This window comes from Aethalodelphis obliquidens, unplaced genomic scaffold (genome assembly GCF_003676395.1).
Source record: "Aethalodelphis obliquidens isolate GAN/ISIS:26980383/991018 unplaced genomic scaffold, ASM367639v1 scaffold39, whole genome shotgun sequence".
Taxonomy (NCBI): domain Eukaryota; kingdom Metazoa; phylum Chordata; class Mammalia; order Artiodactyla; family Delphinidae; genus Aethalodelphis; species Aethalodelphis obliquidens.
The window spans coordinates 4,756,637-4,776,679 of record NW_020837983.1 but is presented as its reverse complement, the minus strand read 5'-3'; the positions used below and the strand labels follow the sequence as shown (position 1 = coordinate 4,776,679).

The 20,043-nt window shown below is 42.8% G+C and overlaps 1 protein-coding gene across 1 annotated transcript in view; it reads left to right on the top strand.

Moving 5' to 3' along the window:
- Positions 1-20,043, top strand: part of CDH17 (cadherin 17) — a 99,654-nt gene that overhangs the window by 5,823 nt on the left and 73,788 nt on the right. The window contains exons 2-3 of the mRNA XM_027131405.1: positions 6,037-6,107; positions 18,573-18,671. Coding sequence (XP_026987206.1) covers positions 6,063-6,107; positions 18,573-18,671 — 144 coding nt within the window. The 5' untranslated portion in view covers positions 6,037-6,062. The remainder of the gene's footprint in view (positions 1-6,036; positions 6,108-18,572; positions 18,672-20,043) is intronic.

Sequence of the window (20,043 nt, the reverse complement as noted above, 5' to 3'; positions counted from 1 at the left end):
TAAACCTTAAGTGATATAATTGGTACCAGAGGTTTGTGAGTGAGAACACAAAAGATGGGCATGATTGATCTGAACATTACTTGATGAACAATGGTGTGAGCAGGCTTTTTATCTGATCTTTATTCATAGCTGGTCTTGCTGTATAAGTTATGCTGCTCTTAGCAATATACAGTGCAGAGGTAAAGTAAATGGCACACAGGATTATTTGGTGCTCTTTGGTTCTGGTGATGTTATGAATTCTAGTCACATTCTTTCCTGTCCACATCACCTATGATATTTGAAAACAAATTTTGCAGTCCTCTCCTCTGTACCTTCTTTGTTCTTTGGAAATGTGTGGTTTAGCCTTAGAGCATGGTGAAGTGTTTTAATTCAAAGCCCTTAACTTTTTTTTTTTTAACAAAAGGGATGAGCCATGACTGACTCGATTTAAGGTTTGCCTATCACTTAGCTTTCGTAAGAAGGGGGGAAAAACTCAATGCTTATGTATTGATTTACTTGCAGAGTTTGAGAACTGGGACCTAGAAATTTCCTGTCCTTACTCAGATAAATGGCAAAATGACAGGAGTGTCTAAAAATGCCTCTTGGAGTCTCTGGAGCCCAGCAGGAGATTCAATCAAGCTTGGAGTGGACCCCCTGGGATGCCGTGGGCACTGCATGTATAATAACTGGATAAAGCCCCATCCGAGGCCACCCTATCCTGGGACGGCAGTGCCTTTATCAGTCAAAACTAGAGTTCCTTGATATATTAGTTTGCTAGGGCTGCTGTAACAAAGTACCACAGACGGAGTGGCTTAAGCAATAGAAATTTATTGTGTCACAGTTCTGGAGGCTCGAAGTCCAAAATGAATGTGTCTGCAGGGCTGGTTCCTTCTGAGGACCATAAGAATTGGTCTGAGGCCTTTCTCCTGGGCTCTCAGACGGCTGTCTTCCCCATGTGTCTTCATGTTGTCTTTCCTCTATGTGTGTCTCCACATCCAGGTTTTCCCTTTTGATGAGGACACCAGTCATATGGGATTAGGGCCCACCCTAATGACTTAGTTCTAACTTCATTACCTCTGTAAAGACCCTGTCTCCAAATAAAATCACATTCCGAGGTACTTGGGGGTTAGGCTCCAACATGAATTTTGAGGCAGGGGACACCATTCAACCCATAACACTCGGCTTGGTTGAAAAATGAGAGACTGCTGAGGTGAAGGTCAGAAGGAAAGGAGGAGAGAGGGTACAAATCAGAAATAGATGTGCTGTAGGAGCCCAGTCTCCTAGACTGACGGCCCTCTGAGAAGGCAGCCTCATGTCAGCGTCTGAAGAAGAAGGGCAGCTATGGAGTGAAAAAAAACCTTTTTGAATTTTTGGAAAGATGTGTAATAGATTCAGTGCCGCTAGATGTCTTCCTTATCAGGATGCTTGTGCTTTCATAGAGAGAATAATATATGAATAGAGTACAGGTGTGCAATTAGCCAGGCAGTGTGATCTTGGACAAGTCTGGTAACTGTTTTGACCCTCACCTCTTGATTTTTGATCTTTGAGAGAGAAATTTTAACAGTACCTGCTTCATAGGGTTCTTATGAAAAATCAATAAGGTAATTCATATAAATCTCTCCGCATGTGCTGAGACAAAGGGCTTCTAGTAGATGTTAGCTGCCTTTGTGTTGTTATCCTGGCTGGACACAGATTCAGGATGTGGAGGGTTTCAGTGTTTTCTGGGCTACGGTGAATTAAACGAAGGCTTCAGCCCTAATCTGCAAGTCCAGCAGCCCTGATTCTGCATTTGTGAGTGGTCCAAGATTAAAGCAAGTGGTGGTGGCTTTTTAAAACTCCCCCTAAACCTTTGACCTCTGTTGCTAAGGATGTACTTGCCATCTCAGATAGTTGCCATAGAAACTGTCTGAATTTAGTCTTTGTACCTGAGGAAACCCTGACGAATAGCAAAAATTCCCAGCAGATGGTTGGATCAACTATTTCAGGTAGTTCAGAAGAAATGTCACTGAATTATCTGGAAATCTACTCCAATCCTTTGCCGGGTAGGGTTTGTGAAATAATCTATCAAGTGTGTATGGTTTGGTGATTTTAGGCAATTTGAGTTATAAACCATGGTTTCCCTCCAGCATCATTATGATCCAGGACGTGGTATTCATTAGTGAAATGATGTCTGTAAAAAGAGGAAATATAGGCAAGACTTGTTTGAGAGGCTGAAGTCCTCTTCTGGAATCATCCTAGCAGTGGTGTAGTTTGCCTTGGATCACTCAGACGAAGGCTTTGCCTGGCCACTTCATCTGGCTGTGAGGGTGTTTCTGTGAAGGGTGCTTCTTGAGTATCCTTATGGCCAGGGCCGTTGAAAGCTGGGAATTGTGATAGGAGCTGTCCTGTGGGACAATATTTAATTTCTGACTAAGCAAACTTGGGTGGCAGAAGGAATTTTTATTTGACAAACACTGTTCAAAATATTAACTTATTGAGTCCCATAACTCTCAAAAGTAGATACTATTATTATCCTTGCTTTACAGTTGAGTAGACATTAGTCAGTGAAGGAGCCAGGATCCAAACCAGACAAACTAACAACCACATGGTATGATAGATTTGTCCACAAAGAAATCACGAGACCCTAGGCATGGGAGCAGAAAGCAATTACTTCTGTTTCCCACCAGAAACCCTTCCGTGAAGGATGAAACTGAATGTAAATGACAAAAGAAAGGATGAGGGTAATGTTACGTTTACTTTTTAGGTTCCATTAAAACACCCCAGACGGTGGCCTGTTTGAGCATCTGACTAAAATAAGGCATTTAATTTATTTTTATTTGCTTTTTATCATTCAACTTACATGTCTTTGGGAGATTGAAAGTGCTAAAAAAATCATTTCAAGTGGAGATGGTATATATATCAACCAGCTCTTAACCTATTTACTGAACAGAAATCTGTTCATGTATTTAAAAGAGAAATAATCCTCTTTGTCAACAATAAAAATGTATTACTTTGCATCAAAATAAATCTTTAGATTTCAAATTCGTTTCCTTTAACATTTTCTGTTTATTCTGAAAGCTCTTATAGATTGGACAAATTCGTAGAATACCAATGTTAGACAATCACAAGTGTTTTAGAAGTTAAGAAACATCTGTTGAGAGCTTAGTATGTGCAAGCCATACTATGAAGAGCCATGAGAGGTTCAAAAAATATAATTTTAAAATGAGGCCTCTGTCTTGAAGGACTTTGTATTCTAGTAGTGGCAGCAACACAGACATGTAAATACGTGATAAAAAATAAAACGCAGGCAGGAGGGGCCTTGAGAGGAAGATGCTTCTGGCTGGAAATCAGGGAGATTTCATGAAGGATGTAGGTTCCAGCTCCATGAGGCAGACCTTGTACCCCTTATTTTGTCATCCCCGTTCTTAGCACAGTATCTGGCACATAATAGAATTATTAAATTCAGTGATTTTAAAATAAATGAATAAGTTGGTCTTAGATGGTAGGGTATGAGAAGTAAAAGTAGAAGTGAGAAAGGATAATCTCAATCCAGCTTGATTCAGAAAATATCAATTGTCATTTACTCCAGGTGGGGCCCTGTGCCGGGTGGGGAGAACAGCCAGTGACAAATTGTGGAGACAGGGAAGCTCGGTGCAAAGTCCGTGGGGTGCTCAGCATTACTGGGTGTGGTGGGTGTGGGAGATAAGGCCAGACGAGTAAAGTGGAAGCAGCATTTAAAGGATCTTGAGGGACTTCCCTGGTGGCTCAGTGGTTGGGAACCTACCTGCCAATGTAGGGGACACGGGTTCGAGCCCTGGTCCGGGAGGATCCCGTGTGCCGCGGAGCAACTAAGCCCTTGCGCCACCACTGCTGAGTCTGCGCTCGAGAGCCCGCGAGCCACAACTGCTGAGGCCTGTGCGCCCGGAGCCTGTGCTCCGCAACGGGGGTGGGGGGCCACAGCAGTGAGAAGCCTGCGCGCCGCAATGAAGAGTAGCCCCCGCTCACCGCAACTAGAGAAGACCCACGTGCCAGTGAAGACCCAACGCAGCCAAAAAAATAAAAATAAATAAAAGTTCTTGAACGCTGAGGGGTTTGAGGAGAAAGATCCTCCAATGTGTCATTATTGTCTGTATTTTTACTTCTCTTAAGCAAATATTGATTGATAGCTGATCATGTTTATTTGGCTAATATAAAAAAAGACCAATTAGACTTAAGAATACCAATTTATTCATTTAGATACATTTCATATTGCAATATGCTAGAACCTGCGATTCTTATTGGTTTCTGTGTGTTTCCAAACCCCGTGAGCAGTCTAAAGCAGCAGAAAAATGTCTTGTTTGTGTTTGACAAGGAGCCAATTCTAAAATGATGTTTGGACACAGCGACCAGACTAATTCTGTTGCAAAAGCTCATTTCTAAACATTCACAAAATTTACAGCTCTAATTGCACTGAAGGGTTGTAGTCCTAGCTCTTCCTTAACACAGCTGTAGATCCTTGGGACAAGTTGCTTCATTTATATAGCATATACAAGCAATATGTACATTTTATATGTCTCTACATCTCTACACCTACAGCTACGTCTGTCCAGCTATCACACTGTGTAGGGTGTAGCAGAAAGACTCGAAAGGCTCTTTGGACTTTGGCATCTGACAGATCTGGTTGGAAACATGGCAATATCACTTCCTAGCTATGTGTCTTTAGGTGAATGGCTTAACTTTGAACCTCAATTTCCTCATGTACAAAATAAGAGTAACATTTCCTAACTCATTGTGTCTGTGAGAAACTCATAAGAGCACTCATTTATTACTGAGCAATTGCTATGTATTTTCCATTTGAGGAAACTGAGGCACAGAGAGATTAAGTAATACACCCACGGCCACACAGCTAATGAAAGGTCAAGCTGGGTTTCTGGTCCAGGCTGACGCAGAGTTTACCTTCTGTACCTGACATCCTGTTTGTAAAGGTCCCTCCACTAATCTACCCTATAGAATGCTGCTTAATAAATGCTCATTTCTATCTTTATCTCCCAGGGCATTTGTGAAGCTAAAATGTGATAGTACTTTGACCTCTATAAAGTTCAAATATAAGCTATCCAAGAGTAAGGAATTAAACAATTTCAGGGTCTAAAGTTTTCGAGTAGTTAGAATTTTATAACCATTTTCCCATGCTGATTATATTGATGATATAAGTTCAATGCAGAAAACTTTAAAAAATAAAGAAAAAATAAAGAAATAAACCAAGATCATCCACAATCCCTAGAGGCAATAAAATAATTGGAATTTTAGTGAAGTGAATGCATTCTTCACTTCCCTGGTTTTTCGTTTTGTTTTGTTTTAGCAGTCCAATATTATGATAGGCAGCAACCCTGCTTTACAGGCCGTGTGGAAAATTTATCTCAGATCTTAAAATCAGTTAGTCATGATGTGTCTTAGGGTGAAAATTATAATTTCTGTGAAATGCAAAGGCACGAGGAAAAAGGAAAAATAACATTGAACAGAATAGAAGAGGGGCAGAGTTTGGATTTTTACTGGGTTGCTTTTGAAGTAATAAGAAGTACATTTTTTCCTTAGATGTATGGCATAGTTAACAGCAAGGTTTAGAAGAGCAAAGAGGCAGCTGGTGAGGTCTTTGAATGAAGGGTTGTGAACATTCTTGGGTTCTTCCTGCTTGAAGAAGCTCATCTATTTGCAGGTTTGAGTCAGCACCACAAACATTTTAGTATCTACTTATTGTGGCATTTGCCAAAACATATATCCCCCACGCATATAATGAGTGAAAATTATACTTATTGCCTATCATTTAAGACTCTTAAATGAAGAAGACTAATAAAGTGAAGCAGTTAGTAAAGATGGAATTAGCACACGCTTGTTTCCGGATGTTGACCTGTGGTTGCTGTGGAGGACAAGGTATCAGGAAGCTTCTGGAAGGCCAGGCTGTTCCACAGAGCAGAGGCTGAACTTCAGGGATGCCTTCTACTAGGTTTATAAATGAATGTGATCCAATGACCCTTTATGCTTGGAGAAACATGGTTTTAACAGGATTGGCAACTAATCAACTTATCTCCGGTTTATTCACAGGAGTTTGAATAAAGAAAACTGTGACGATGCAAGCCCAACTGCACTGCTTGTGTCTCTTTACACTTTACTTGGTAAGAGAAGAGAATGTTCTTTATTTATTTAGTAGAATATTCCCAGTCATCCTTCTACCCCGTACCAGGGAAGCAACGGCTATCATGATTTAAAAAATAGTCTATCAAAATTAACTCATTGTGAGCAAAGGACACGTTGCCCCGATGGACTATTTTTGTTGAAATAGCTACAAGTCATATGTCCAACCTTTAACCAGAGGTGTGCTTTCTCCTCAGCTCTTAAAAGCCAATGCCACTTCACGGGCAAGGTTTAAGCAAATCCGTCTACTTAGCTTTAGACCATTGCATACAGCTCAGGGAATCTGGAAAGAAAAGTATACTGATACCTGTGTTAGTCTATGTCCCTTAATCTTGACTTTTTTTTTTTTTTAACTTTGACCATGAGAAATTACCACCGAAATTAAGAAAAGCATTTTCTCCATTTTTGACCCTGCTCTGCTCTGTACTTTTCTTCCCGTATATGGCTTGGAGTTTTCTGACCAAATTTGTGCTTAGTCACTTGTTGAGCTAACCCTATCGACTCGGGCTTCTAGAAATTGGAGCTGGATGGAACCTGGGGAGACCAGACCTTAACCTCGGGTAGAGACAGGGGTGCTGTCTTCACTTTCCTTATGAAGCTCATAAAGGTTATACACTTGCCAAATCTGTTGCATTATGAAGCAAGATTATGGGGAAGCTTTTGCTTTCTCCTTAGAAGTAAGCTACTAGATCCTCATACCTCTAATCTTGGTTCCTTTCTTCTAAAACCCAAATATACCATATTGAATTTCAAGTTCCAGAGAGCTCCTGAGAGCCCACACAGTTCAAAATAGTTAGAGTGAAATACAGCCAAACTTGTAAACCTACCAGAGCTCTCCCCTTGGGGGGAAAATCTGCAGTTCAAACCTTACGAGCAAGGTGCATCCTCACAGACCAGGGCTTGAAGCGTGTAGCTAAGACTGCCTAAGGACTGGGTCTAACATCCCCACTTGACTTCTCTCCTCTTCCTACCCTCTCAGATGTCCTTTGCTATCTGTATTATCTCAGAATGGTGGTGAAGTCAGTGCCTAGTTCAAACTTGGCACTGCTATTGATTGGTGATAAGAACTTGGGTGAGTTATGAAGCTCTGAACCTCAGTTTTCTGCCCTGTGAAATGGGTCTAATAATAGTACTTGCCTTATGTGGCAATGAAATGAGATAATGCATTTATCAAGCCCTTGAATCAATGACTCGTGCAGTCTAAGGACTTGATAAATATTAGCTATTATTATTACTACCATGTTTTAAATATCCAGCATCTACACTCAGATGGACTCTGACCTCCATGAGGAGAACTGTGTTTTAGTCATCTTTGCAGCCTCAGCACATAGCACAGTGCCCGGAACAAGTTAGAACTTAAATACATAACTACGGATTTATATTAGGAAACATTAGGAAACAACAGTGAGACCTAAGAGAGAGAGAAGATTCTGTCGTGATAATTTGACATTAGCAGGCTCATCAGCTTCTTGTCTGAGAAGGGGACATGCATTTTTCTTCCTAGATAAAGGATGAAAGTAAGTTTTCCTTTTTCCCTACTCTCACCCCAGTGGGATTTTTACCTGGAGTAAGAAGTACTGCCCAAACTACTGCTGGCAGCAAGAGCCTTGCCCAGGAGACAGCCACGTGCACAGCTGTCTCTGGGTGAAGGAGGGAGGCTGAGGCCTGTGTGCTGGGATTTCAGGGGCATTGGGATGGAGCCATTTCTCTTCTGCCTTCACCGACCCCTATGCCCAGACCCTCTCCTGTGAAGGCTGGAAGTTCAGTTGGAGCGTCTTTCCTTCAGCATAAGGCTTTATTCAGCAGAGGTAGCCATTTAAAGTGATTGCCAGTCATTTATTCTATACTATGAGTGGCTCTCCTGTTCTTTCCTGAGAACAGGTTCTCATAGAGGGTTAGAAACACTGCACGAATATATTGTAAGGGCACTGATGAGAGGGTTTGGGAAAGAGTGCTGAGTAAGGAGGCAGGGAAATCAAGGAGAAGCCAACTGTTTTGGAGTTTTGCCTGGGACTATGCTTCTTCTGGAAGGAAGAAGATCTGACATACATACTATATAAACAGAGAACTCTTGCTGGAAAGTACAATGACGGTGGCTACTAGGCAGGCAGATCTGATAACAGCATGCGTCCTTTGCTGGCCCGGAAGGCAGTGGAGCAACGTGGTGCAGAGTTGGGGCTTGGTGGTCCAACAGAGCTGGTACCATCCCACAGCGGCACCAGTTATATGTGCCTCTGCTGTGGGACTCCTCCAGAGCTTTCCTGATATTGTTGAGGATCAGAAGAATGACATGTGTGGAGGTTCTAGTTCCATAGCTGCCATACAGGAAACACTTAAAAATATCAGTTCCATTCTCTTCCTACTTTTCACCTCTTTATGCAAGATGGTGGGTTTTATTCTTCCAACTCTTTTCACAAATTTCCACCACAGCATTCTTCCCAGTTATGGATGTATGGCTTGATGACTCATGACGTGCCCATGCATTTTGAAATCTTTATAGCTCAGATAGCCAGGTTAATGGGCAGGAAGAGAGATTTGTTGCCCTGATACGAGAACCCAACCCAACTTTGAACATTGCAACTGAGACTTATCCTTTATTTCTCATAGGTGAGCCAGCTCGTCTACCTGGGGAAAATGCAGGCTTATTTGTGAGGTTTGCCTGACTAATGTAGTTTTCCTATAGATGCCGTCACTGGTGTGATCAGCTGAAAGATGGGCTGCTTGCTGATGCGAGCAGAAAGTTGATGAAGACATTTGCTGTTAAGCAGTAGCCCCTCAAAAAGCACTGCCCTCGTCCTGTACCAACCATGGCACCTACTTCTTGTGTCCTGCCTTGCAGAGGAACTGCTGGAGCTGGAGAAGATGTGGAAAGGAGTGGAAGGGAGGAAGAGCCCCCAGAGGAAAATACACTTTGAGAGGAACTGATGAGCTAGAAGTCTGTATAGTTATTGTGTCAGTTAAGAATGCTTTTAGCTACAAGCAACTTTAGAGTCTTTCCAGTCAATAGGGATTTATTTTTCTCAGACAACGAGAAGCCTGTCGTGGGCAGTCCCGGGCAGGTTTAGCAGTTCTGTGACGTTATCAGAGATTTGGGCTTCTTTCTCTTTGCTCCACTGTTGTTTGAGCTGGTTTATCCCCTTGTGGTTTCATGATGGCGGCCACAGCTACAGACATGAGGTCCATTGCTTGAGCAAGACGAACAGGGCAGAGGCCAGCCACATCTGTCTTTCTTAATCAGGAATACAAAATCTTGACCAGAACCATTCCCTCACTTCCACCCAGGCACAGCAGACTCCACCTTTTGTTTAACAAACCAGAACTGGGTCACTTGGTCACCCTCCTAGCTGCAAGGGAGTCTGGGAAAGAGACCACTTGTCTTCCCAAGGGAGAGAGGCTGGCAATGGCTGGGGACAGCTAACCCAAGGGCCTGACACAACTCTGAGGGAGAGGAGACCAAATTCCAAAGTCCTGTGTTCTTTTTGTTTGTTTGTTTGTTTTTTACATCTTTATTGGAGTATAATTGCTTTACAATGGTGTGTTAGTTTCTGCTTTATAACAAAGTGAATCAGTTATACATACACATATGTTCCCATATCTCTTCCCTCTTGTGTCTCCCTCCCTCCCACCCTCCCTATCCTAACCCTCTAGGTGGTCACAAAGCACCGAGCTGATCTCCCTGTGCTATGCAGCTGCTTCCCACTAGCTATCTATTTTACGTTTGGTAGTGTATATATGTCCATGCCACTCTCTCACTTTGTCACAGCTTATCCTTCCCCCTCCCCATATCCTCAAGTCCATTCTCTAGTAGGTCTGTGTCTTTATTCCTGTCTTACCCCTAGGTTCTTCATGACATTTTTTTTCTTAAATTCCATATATATGTGTTAGCATACGCTATATGTCTTTCTCTTTCTGACTTACTTCACTCTGTATGACAGACTCTAGGTCCATCCACCTCATTACAAATAGCTCAATTTCATTTCTTTTTATGGCTGAGTAATATTCCATTGTATATATGTGCCACATCTTCTTTATCCATTCAACCGATGATGAACACTTAGGTTGTTTCCATCTCCGGGCTATTGTAAATAGAGCTGCAATGAACATTTTGGTACATGACTCTTTTTGAATTATGGGTTTCTCAGGGTATATGCCCAGTAGTGGGATTGCTGGGTCATATGGCAATTCTATTTGTAGTTTTTTAGGGAACCTCCGTACTGTTCTCCATAGTGGCTGTGCCAGTTCACATTCCCACCAGCAGTGCAGGAGTGTTCCCTTTTATCCATACCCTCTCCAGCATTTATTGTTTCTAGATTTTTTGATAATGGCCATTCTGACTGGTGTGAGATGATATCTCATTGTAGTTTTGATTTGCATTTCTCTAATGATTTGTTTGTTGAGCATTCTTTCATGTGTTTGTTGGCAGTCTGTATATCTTCTTTGGAGAAATGTCTATTTAGGTCTTCTGCCCATTTTTGGATTGAGTTGTTTGCTTTTTTGTTATTGAGCCACATGAGCTGCTTATAAATTTTGGAGATTAATCCTTTGTCATTTGCTTCATTTGCAAATATTTTCTCCCATTCTGAGGGTTGTCTTCTGGTCTTGTTTATGGTTTCCTTTGCTGTGCAAAAGCTTTGAAGTTTCATTAGGTCCCATTTGTTTATTTTTGTTTTTATTTCCATTTCTCTAGTAGGTGGGTCAAGAAGGACCTTGCTGTGATTTATGTCATAGAGTGTTCTGCCTATGTTTTCCTCTAAGAGTTTGATAGTTTCTGGCCTTACATTTAGGTCTTTAATCCATTTTGAGCTTATTTTTGTGTATGGTGTTAGGGAGTGATCTAATCTCATACTTTCACATGTACCTGTCCAGTTTTCCCAGCACCACTTATTGAAGAGGCCTTCCTTTCTCCACTGTACATTCCTGCCTCCTTTATCAAAGATAAGGTGACCATAGGTGTGTGGGTTTACCTCTGGGCTTTCTACAGTCTTCCATTGATCTATCTTTCTGTTTTTGTGCCAGTACCATACTGTCTAGATTACTATAGCTTTGTAGTATAGTATGAGGTCAGGGAGCCTGATTCCTCCAGCTCCGTTTTTCATTCTCAAGATTGCTTTGGCTATTTGGGGTCGTTTGTATTTTGATACAAATTGTGAATTTTTTCATTCTAGTTCTGTGAAAAAGGCCAGTGGTAGTTTGATAGGGATTGCATTGAATCTGTAGATTGCTTTGGGTAGTAGAGTCATTTTCACAATGTTGATTCTTCCAATCCAAGAACATGGTATATCTCTCCATCTATTTGTATCATCTTTAATTTCTTTCATCAGTGTCTTATAATTTTCTGCACACAGGCCTTTTGTCTCCTTAGGTAGGTTTATTCCTAGATATTTTATTCTTTTTGTTGCAGTGGTAAATGGGAGTGTTTTCTTGATTTCACTTTCAGATTTTTCATCCTTAGTGTGTAGGAATGCCACAGATTTCTGTGCATTAATTTTGTATCCTGCTACTTTACCAAATTCATTGATTAGCTCTAGTAGTTTTCTGGTAGCATCTTTAGGATTCTCTATGTATAGTATCATGTCATCTGCAAAGAGTGACAGCTTTACTTCTTCTTCTCTGATTTGGATTCCTTTTATTTCCTTTTCTTCTCTGATTGCTGTGGCTAAAACTTCCAAAACTATGTTGAATAATAGTGGTGAGAGTGGGCAACCTCGTCTTTTTCCTGATCTTAGTGGAAATGCTTTCAGTTTTTCACCATTGAGGATGATGTTGGCTGTGGGTTTGTCATATATGGCCTTTATTATGTTGAGGAAGTTCCCTCTATGCCTTCTTTCTGCAGGGTTTTTATTATAAATGGGTGTTGAATTTTGTCAAAAGCTTTCTCTGCATCTATTGAGATGATCATATGGTTTTTCTCCTTCAGTTGGGTAATATGGTTTATCACATTGATTGATTTGCATATATTGAAGAATCCTTGCATTCCTGGGATAAACCCCAGTGATCATGGTGTATGATCCTTTTAATGTGCTGTTGGATTCTGTTTGCTAGTATTTTGTTGAGGATATTTGCATCTATGTTCATCAGTGATATTGGCCTGTAGTTTTCTTTCTTTGTGACATCCTTGTCTGGTTTTGGAATCAAGGTGATGGTGGCCTCGTAGAATGAGTTTGGGAGTGTTCTTACCTCTGCTATATTTTGGAAGAGTTTGAGAAGGATAGGTGTTAGCTCTTCTCTAAATGTTTGATAGAATTCGCCTGTGAAGCCATCTGGTCCTGGGCTTTTGTTTGTTGGAAGATTTTTAATCACAGTTTCAATTTCAGTGCTTGTGATTGGTCTGTTCATATTTTCTATTTCTTCCTGATTCAGTCTTGGCAGGTTGTGCCTTTCTAAGAATTTGTCCGTTTCTTCCAGGTTGACCATTTTATTGGCATAGAGTTGCTTGTAGTAATCTCTCATGATCCTTTTTATTTCTGCAGTGTCAGTTGGTACTTCTCCTTTTTCATTTCAAATTCTATGGATTTGAGTCTTCTCCCTTTTTTTTTGATGAGCCTGGCTAGTGGTTTATCAATTCTGTTTATCTTCTCAAAGAACCAGCTTTTAGTTTTATTGATCTTTGCTATTGTTTCCTTCATTTCTTTTTCATTTATTTCTGATCTGATTTTTATGATTTCTTTCCTTCTGCTAACTTTGGGTTTTTTTGTTCTTCTTTCTCTAATTGCTTTAGGTGCAAGGTTAGATTGTTTATTCAAGATGTTTCCTGTTTCTTAAGGTAGGATTGTATTGCTATAAACTTCCCTCTTAGAACTGCTTTTGCTGCATCCCATAGGTTTTGGGTCGTTGTGTCTCCATTGTAATTTGTTTCTAGGTATTTTTTGATTTCCTCTTTGATTTCTTCAGTGATCACTTCGTTATTAAGTAGTGTATTGTTTAGCCTCCATGTGTTTGTATTTTTTACAGATCTTTTCCTGTAATTGATATCTAGTCTCATAGCGTTGTGGTTAGAAAAGATACTTGATACAATTTCAATTTTCTAAAATTTACCAAGGCTTGATTTGTGACCCAGGATATGATCTATCCTGGAGAATGTTCCATGAGCACTTGAGAAAAATGTGTATTCTGTTGTTTTTGGATGGAATGTCCTATAAATATCAATTAAGTCCATCTTGTTTAATGTATCATTTAAAGCTTGTGTTTCCTTATTAATTTTCATTTTGGATGATCTGTCCATTGGTGAAAGTGGGGTGTTAAAGTCTCCTACTATGAATATGTTACTGTTGATTTCCCTTTTTATGGCTGTTAGTATTTGCCTTTTGTATTGAGGTGCTCCTATGTTGGGTGCATAAATATTTAGAATTGTTATATCTTCTTCTTGGATTGATCCCCTGATCATCATGCAGTGTCCTTCTTTGTCTCTTGTAATAGTCTTTATTTTAAAGTCTATTTTGTCTGATATGAGAATTGCTACTCCAGCTTTCTTTTGGTTTCCATTTGCATGGAATATCTTTTTCCATCCCCTTACTTTCAGTCTGTATGTGTCTCTATGTCTGAAGTGGGTCTTTTGTAGACAGCATATATATGGGTCTTGTTTTTGTATCCATTCAGCCAATCTGTGTCTTTTGGTGAGAGCATTTAGTCCATATACGTTTAAGGTAATTATCGATATGTATGTTCCTATTCCCATTTTCTTAATTGTTTTGTGTTTGTTATTGTAGGTCTTTTCCTTCTCCTGTGTTTCTTGCCTAGAGAAGTTCCTTTAGCATTTGTTGTAAAGCTGGTTTGGTGGTGCTGAACTCTCTCAGCTTTTGCTTCTCTGTAAAGGTTTTAATTTCTCCATCAAATCTGAATGAGATCCTTGCTGGGTAGAGTAATCTTGGTTGCAGTTTCTTCTCCTTCATCACTTTAAATATGTCCTGCCAGTCCCTTCTGGCTTGCAGAGTTTCTGCTGAAAGATCAGCTGTTAACCTTATGGGGATTCCCTTGTGTGTTATTTGTTGTTTTTCCCTTGCTGCTTTTAATATGTTTTCTTTGTATTTAATTTTTAACAGTTTGATTAATATGTGTCCTGGCATGTTTCTCCTTGGATTTATCCTGTATGGGACTCTCTGTGCTTCCTGGACTTGATTAACTATGTCCTTTCCCATATTAGGGAAGTTTTCAACTCTAACCACTTCAAATATTTTCTCAGTCCCTTTCTTTTTCTCTTCTTCTTCTGGAACCCCTATAATTCGAATGTGGGTGCATTTCATGTTGTCCCAGATGTCTCTGAGACTGTCCTCAGTTCTTTTCATTCTTTTTTCTTTATTCTGCTCTGCAGTAGTTATTTCCACTATTTTATCTTCCAGGTCACTTATCCATTCTTCTGCCTCAGTTATTTTGCTATTGATCTCATCTAGAGTATTTTTAATTTCATTTTTTGTGTTGTTCATCACTGCTTGTTTCATCTTTACTTCTTCTAGGTCCTTGTTAAATGTTTCTTGCATTTTGTCTATTCTATTTCCAAGATTTTGGATCATCTTTAGTATCATTATTCTGAATTCTTTTTCAGGTAGACTGCCTATTTCCTCTTCATTTGTTAGGTCTGGTGGGTTTTTACCTTGCTCCTTCAACTGCTGTGTGTTTTTCTGTCTTCTCATTTTGCTTATCTTACTGTGTTTGGGGTCTCCTTTTTTGCAGGCTGCAGGTTCATAGTTCCTGTTGTTTTTGGTGTCTGTCCCCAGTGGCTAAGGTTGGTTCAGTGGGTTGTGTAGGCTTCCTGGTGGAGGGGACTGTTGCCCGTGTTCTGGTGGATGAGACTGGATCTTGTCTTTCTGGTGGGCAGGTCCACATCTGGTGGTGTGTTTTGGGGAGTCTGTGGATTTATTATGATTTCAGGCAGCCTCTCTGCTAGTGGGTGGGGTTGTTTTCCTGTCTTGCTAGTTGTTTGGCATAGGGTGTCTAGCACTGTAGCTTGCTGGTCGTTGAGTGAAGCTGGGTGCTGGTGTTGAGATGGAGATCTCTGGGAGATTTTCGCCGTTTGATAATATGTGGAGCTGGGAGGTCTCTTGTGGACCAGTGTCCTGAAGTTGGCTCTCCCACCTCAGAGGCACAGCACTGACTCCTGGCTGCAGCACCAAGAGCCTTTCATCCACATGGATTTGAATAAAAACAAGAAAAAGTAGAAAGAAAGAAAGAAAGAAAGAAAGAAAGAAAGAAAGGAAGGAAGAAAGAAGGAAAGAAAGAAAGAAAGGAGGGAGGAAGGGAGGGAGGGAGGGAAGGAGGGAAGGAAGGAAAGGAAGAAAGAAAGAAGATAAAATAAAATAAAGTCATTAAAATAATTATTATGAAAAAAAATTTTTTTAAAGAAAAAAAAAACGACCAAAAACAAAAAAACAAGCAAAACCAAAACCAAAACAAAACAAAACAAAAGGACGGATAGAACCCTAGGACAAATGGTGGAAGCAAAGCTATACAGACAAAATCTCACATAGAAGCACAAACATACACACTCACAAAAGGAGGAAAAGGGGAAAAAATAATAAATCTTCCTCTCAAAGTCCACCTCCTCAAATTGGGATGATTCATTGTCTATTCATGTATTCCACAGATGCAGGTACATGAAGTTGATTGTGGAGCTTTAATCCGGTGCTTCTGAGGCTGCTGGGAGAGATTTCCCTTTCTCTTCTTTGTTCTCACAGCTCCCGGGGCTCAGCTTTGGATTTGGCCCCGCCTCTCTGTGTAGGTCGCTGGTGGGCGTCTGTTCTCTGCTCAGACAGGACGGGGTTAAAGGAGCAGCTGATTCAGGGGCTCTGGCTCACTCAGGCCGGGGGGAGGGAGGGGCACGGAGTGCGGGGCGAGGCTGTGGTGGCAGAGGCCGGTGTGACTTTGCACCAGCCTGAGGCTTGCCGTGCGTTCTCCCAGGGAAGTTGTCCCTGGATCCCGGGAACCTGGCAGTGGCGGGCTGCACAGGCTCCCCAGAAGCAGGGTGTGCATAGTGACCTGTGCTCGCACATGGGCTTCTTGGTGGCAGCAGCAGCAGCCTTAGCGTCTCATGCCCCTCTCTGGGGTCCGTGCTTTTATCCACGGCTTGCGCCCGTCTCTGGAGCTCCTTTAAGCAGTGCTCTTAATCCCCTCTCCTCGCGCACCAGGAAACAAAGAGGCAAGAAAAAGTCTCTTGCCTCTTCGGGAGGTCCAGACGTTTCCCCGGACTCCCTCCCGGCTAGCCGTGGTGCACTAACCCCTTCAGGCTATGTTCACCGCCAACCCCAGTCCTCTCCCTGCACTCCGACCAAAGCCCGAGCCTCAGCTCGCAGCCCCCGCCCGCCCCGGCGTGTGAGCAGACAAGCCTCTCGGGCTGGTGAGTGCCGGTCGGCACCAATCCTCTGTGCGGGAATCTCTCTGCTTTGCCCTCCGCACCCCTGTTGCTGTGCTCTCCTCCGCGGCTCCGAAGCTCCCCCCTCCGCCACCCGCAGCCTCCGCCCGCGAAGGGGCTTCCTAGTGTGTGGAGACGTTTCCTCCTTCACAGCTCCCTCCCACTGGCGCAGGTCCCATCCCTATTCTTTTGTCTCTGTTTTTCCTTTTTTCTTTTGCCCTACCCAGGTACGTGGGGAGTTTCTTGCCTTTTGGGAGGTCTGAGGTCTTCTGCCAGCGTTCAGTAGGTGTTCTGTACGAGTTGTTCCACGTGTAGATCGTCCTCTCTGTTCTTGTTTGTTACTATTTTTTTGTTGGACAACCCAGATCAACTTAATCAAGATTCAACTAACCAAGGGATATAGTACAAGACCTTTTCCCCCATGATTTCATCCTAATTGTTTTTGGGTTATTCCCAGTGTTTCTATACGATAAGAGCGTACTAGCTCCTCATAAAGAAATGGAAAATAAATTCTCTTCTCGCCAGTTCTTCTTTCTTTTTTGGTTTTACCTGTCCAGTTCCCCAAACCATTAACTTTCCATATCGTACTTCTAATTCTAACCTATCCCAGCCCTGATTCCCATAACAAGTAGGAGACCTGAAGAACCACTCGGGAAGGAGGGGGCACTTGCATCGGTGTGGGTGCCAGATCCTTCGTTCCAGAGGGTGCTCTCTGTGGTGGGTTTATGGCTGGCTGCCCCTTCCTGCGTTCCGCCTGCTCCGCTCTGCCTCACGACTCCCGTTAGTGACCAGTCCTGGTGGGAGACGAAGGGATGGCAGGAACTACTGCTGAATACACCCTCCTGCACATCCCCATGCTGCCAGCTTCCCACCCCCTCCCCCCCCACCCCAGGCTGTCTCGGCTGCTTCTGCTGTTGTGTAGTGGGGGTAGTGGCTAAGAGGGCCGGGTCTGGAGTTGCAGGTTCGAATCCTGCTTCCTGCACTACCTGGGCAAATTATTTAACCTCTCTGCATCTGAGTCTAATCACCGGTGAAACAGAGCTGGCAATAATAATCTACCCTGTAGGGCTGTTGTCGGGATTCAATGTGTTTAGGACAAAGCTCAGCATATACTAATTTAGCAAGTGTGAGCTCTTCTTGTTGGGTGCCAGGCAAGCATTGTACTCAACACGTCTACATATTTTTTCCCCTTAAAAATTCAATTGTCTTTGAGGTGCCTGAACTCTAGCGTGCTGGGAATCTGCCATGGATTTCCTTATAAACTAACAGGAGTGGAATAGAGGGGTTTTAAGAAGCTGGTGTAGGGGCTTCCCTGGTGGTGCAGTGGTTAAGAATCCACCAGCCAATGCAGGGGATAGGGGTTCGAGCCCTGGTCCGGGAAGATCCCACATGTTGCGGAGCAGCTAAGCCCGTGCGCCACAACTACTGAACCTGCGCTCTAGAGCCCGCGAGCCACAACTACTGAGCCCATGTGCTGCAACTACTGAAACCCATGTGCCTAGAGCCTGTGCTCCGCAACAAGAGAGCCACTGCAGTGAGAAGCCCTGGCACCACAACGAAGAATAGCCCCTGCTCACTGCAACTAGAGAAAGCCTGTGTGCAGCAACGAAGACTCAATGCGGCCAAAAATTAAAAAGTTAAAAAAAAAAAGAAGCTTATGTAAAACCATGTAGAATTTAACAGCATAGTGGCATTGTGGGAAAATCATGAACTTTCCTTCAGCTAGAACCCAGTGTGTGTGCCATGTCCACTGCTTATGGGTTTTACTCTGGGCAAGTGGCTAACCTGTGTGAGCCTCATTTATAAAACGGGAGTGTTAATTTCTCCCCACAGGGTGATTGCTTGAATGGTTAAATGAGAAAAGCCGTGTTAGGCTCTAAGCAAACCATTTTGACATAGTAGAGCCTCAACAACTATTAGACCCCTTCCTGCCTGTTTTGACTAGATTTCACATTGTTTTGAGCCAGGTTAGAATCTTAGGTTTCATATATCAGTCCTGGAACCATAAGAAAATCAGCAAGTGACGCGTATACATTCATAGTAGATGGTGATGCTAATTTTTTTTTGTTTTTGCTAATTTTCTTTTTCTTTCTTTTTTTAACAGACAACTGGATATGGCCAAGAGGGAAAGTTTAGTGGACCCCTGGAGCCCATGACCTTTTCTATTTTTGAAGGCCAAGGACCGAGTCAAATCATATTCCAGGTAACGGCTACTCTTGATCACTGTCATCTTGATTTTGCAGGCTCTCTCTTTTACTCCTTTATCTACTGTACACCCAGAAATAAAATATAGGCATAGTAGATCTCATTATCAAGAATGATTTCAGAAGCTAAGTTAAACACAGAGATGAGTGGCTTCAGTGTTATAAGACGTTGTACCTAACTTCCTCATTCGGACTTCCTCAGTGGTGTCTGGGGCAAGTACTCCCATCTCTGGGGCGGGGATCTTGGTGCCTGTAGACTCTGCCTCTTCCCCCAGGTGGGAAGGGAACCTGTCTCTGGAGTGACATGGCCATCTGAGTATCTGTCTGTTCAATGAGCTGGCTGCTTGAAGCATTTGAAGATGCGGGTTCTCTGGGTTACTGCTGGAATGGCCTGCTTTCCTCACCGCCTCCTCTGAGCCCATCCCTGGGCCCTCACCCATGGGTTAGACAAGGCACAGTGGGAGGCAGTCATCTCATTTAGTTAGTTAACTGAGAAAGCATCGGGTTGAGGAGTGGACTGCAAGAGACTTCAGCTTTAAGGGCCCTGAGATAATCCCGGAAATGTAATGGAGAGAGGGAGGAAAACATACTACTGCATTGACCAGAAATCCCCTGGGGAAGCCTGCTTGGCCTTGGAGTGGCTGAGGGTGCTTTGATGAGCCTCTGGGTGTGCCCATGATCTCCCATCCCATGCACTGGGGGAGCGACAGAGGGTTGCTAAACTACCATCTGAGGTGGATGCCTTCTGTTAACTGTCTAAGCATTTGTTTCGGCAGTTCCCGTCCACAGAGGAGAGGCTGAAAGCTGCCTCATGCCACCTTCTGTCATTTGGTACCAAAGTAGTGCAAAGGGGCTCCATAGTACGAGCTGTTGGGGGTGCACGTGTATCTCTGTGCCCTGCTGTGGGTATTTTAGAGGCTTTGACCTCTCCAGTCAGGGAAGCCGTCACTGAGCGATGAGCAAATGCTTTGAGAGCTGGAGGCTAATAAGAGAAGAATGTTCCAGCAAAGGCACAGCTTGGACACCTGCCCTGTGCTGGGAGAGGGCAGGGCATGCCCCGAGTTTTGGCAGAAGGCCAGCAGAGAGCCTAAAGAAGAAGGTAGGAGAGGAGGCTGCAGAGACAGGAAGGGCCCTGACTTCTAAGGCTCTTAGATTTTCTCCTCAAAGCAGCGGGCCTGAATCAAGTTTCCATTCAGGGCTACAAACTGGAGGGGGGCGGGAAACGGAAGAGGTTGCAAAGGAACTGGTTGGGAGTCTATGGCAGGGCTCACACAAGAGGTGATCTCGTTAACTAACTTTCCCTCCCTTGCCAGGGAGCACTTAGTTATAGATATCTTGTTTACATTTAAAAAATTCTGTTCAAGATGTAGA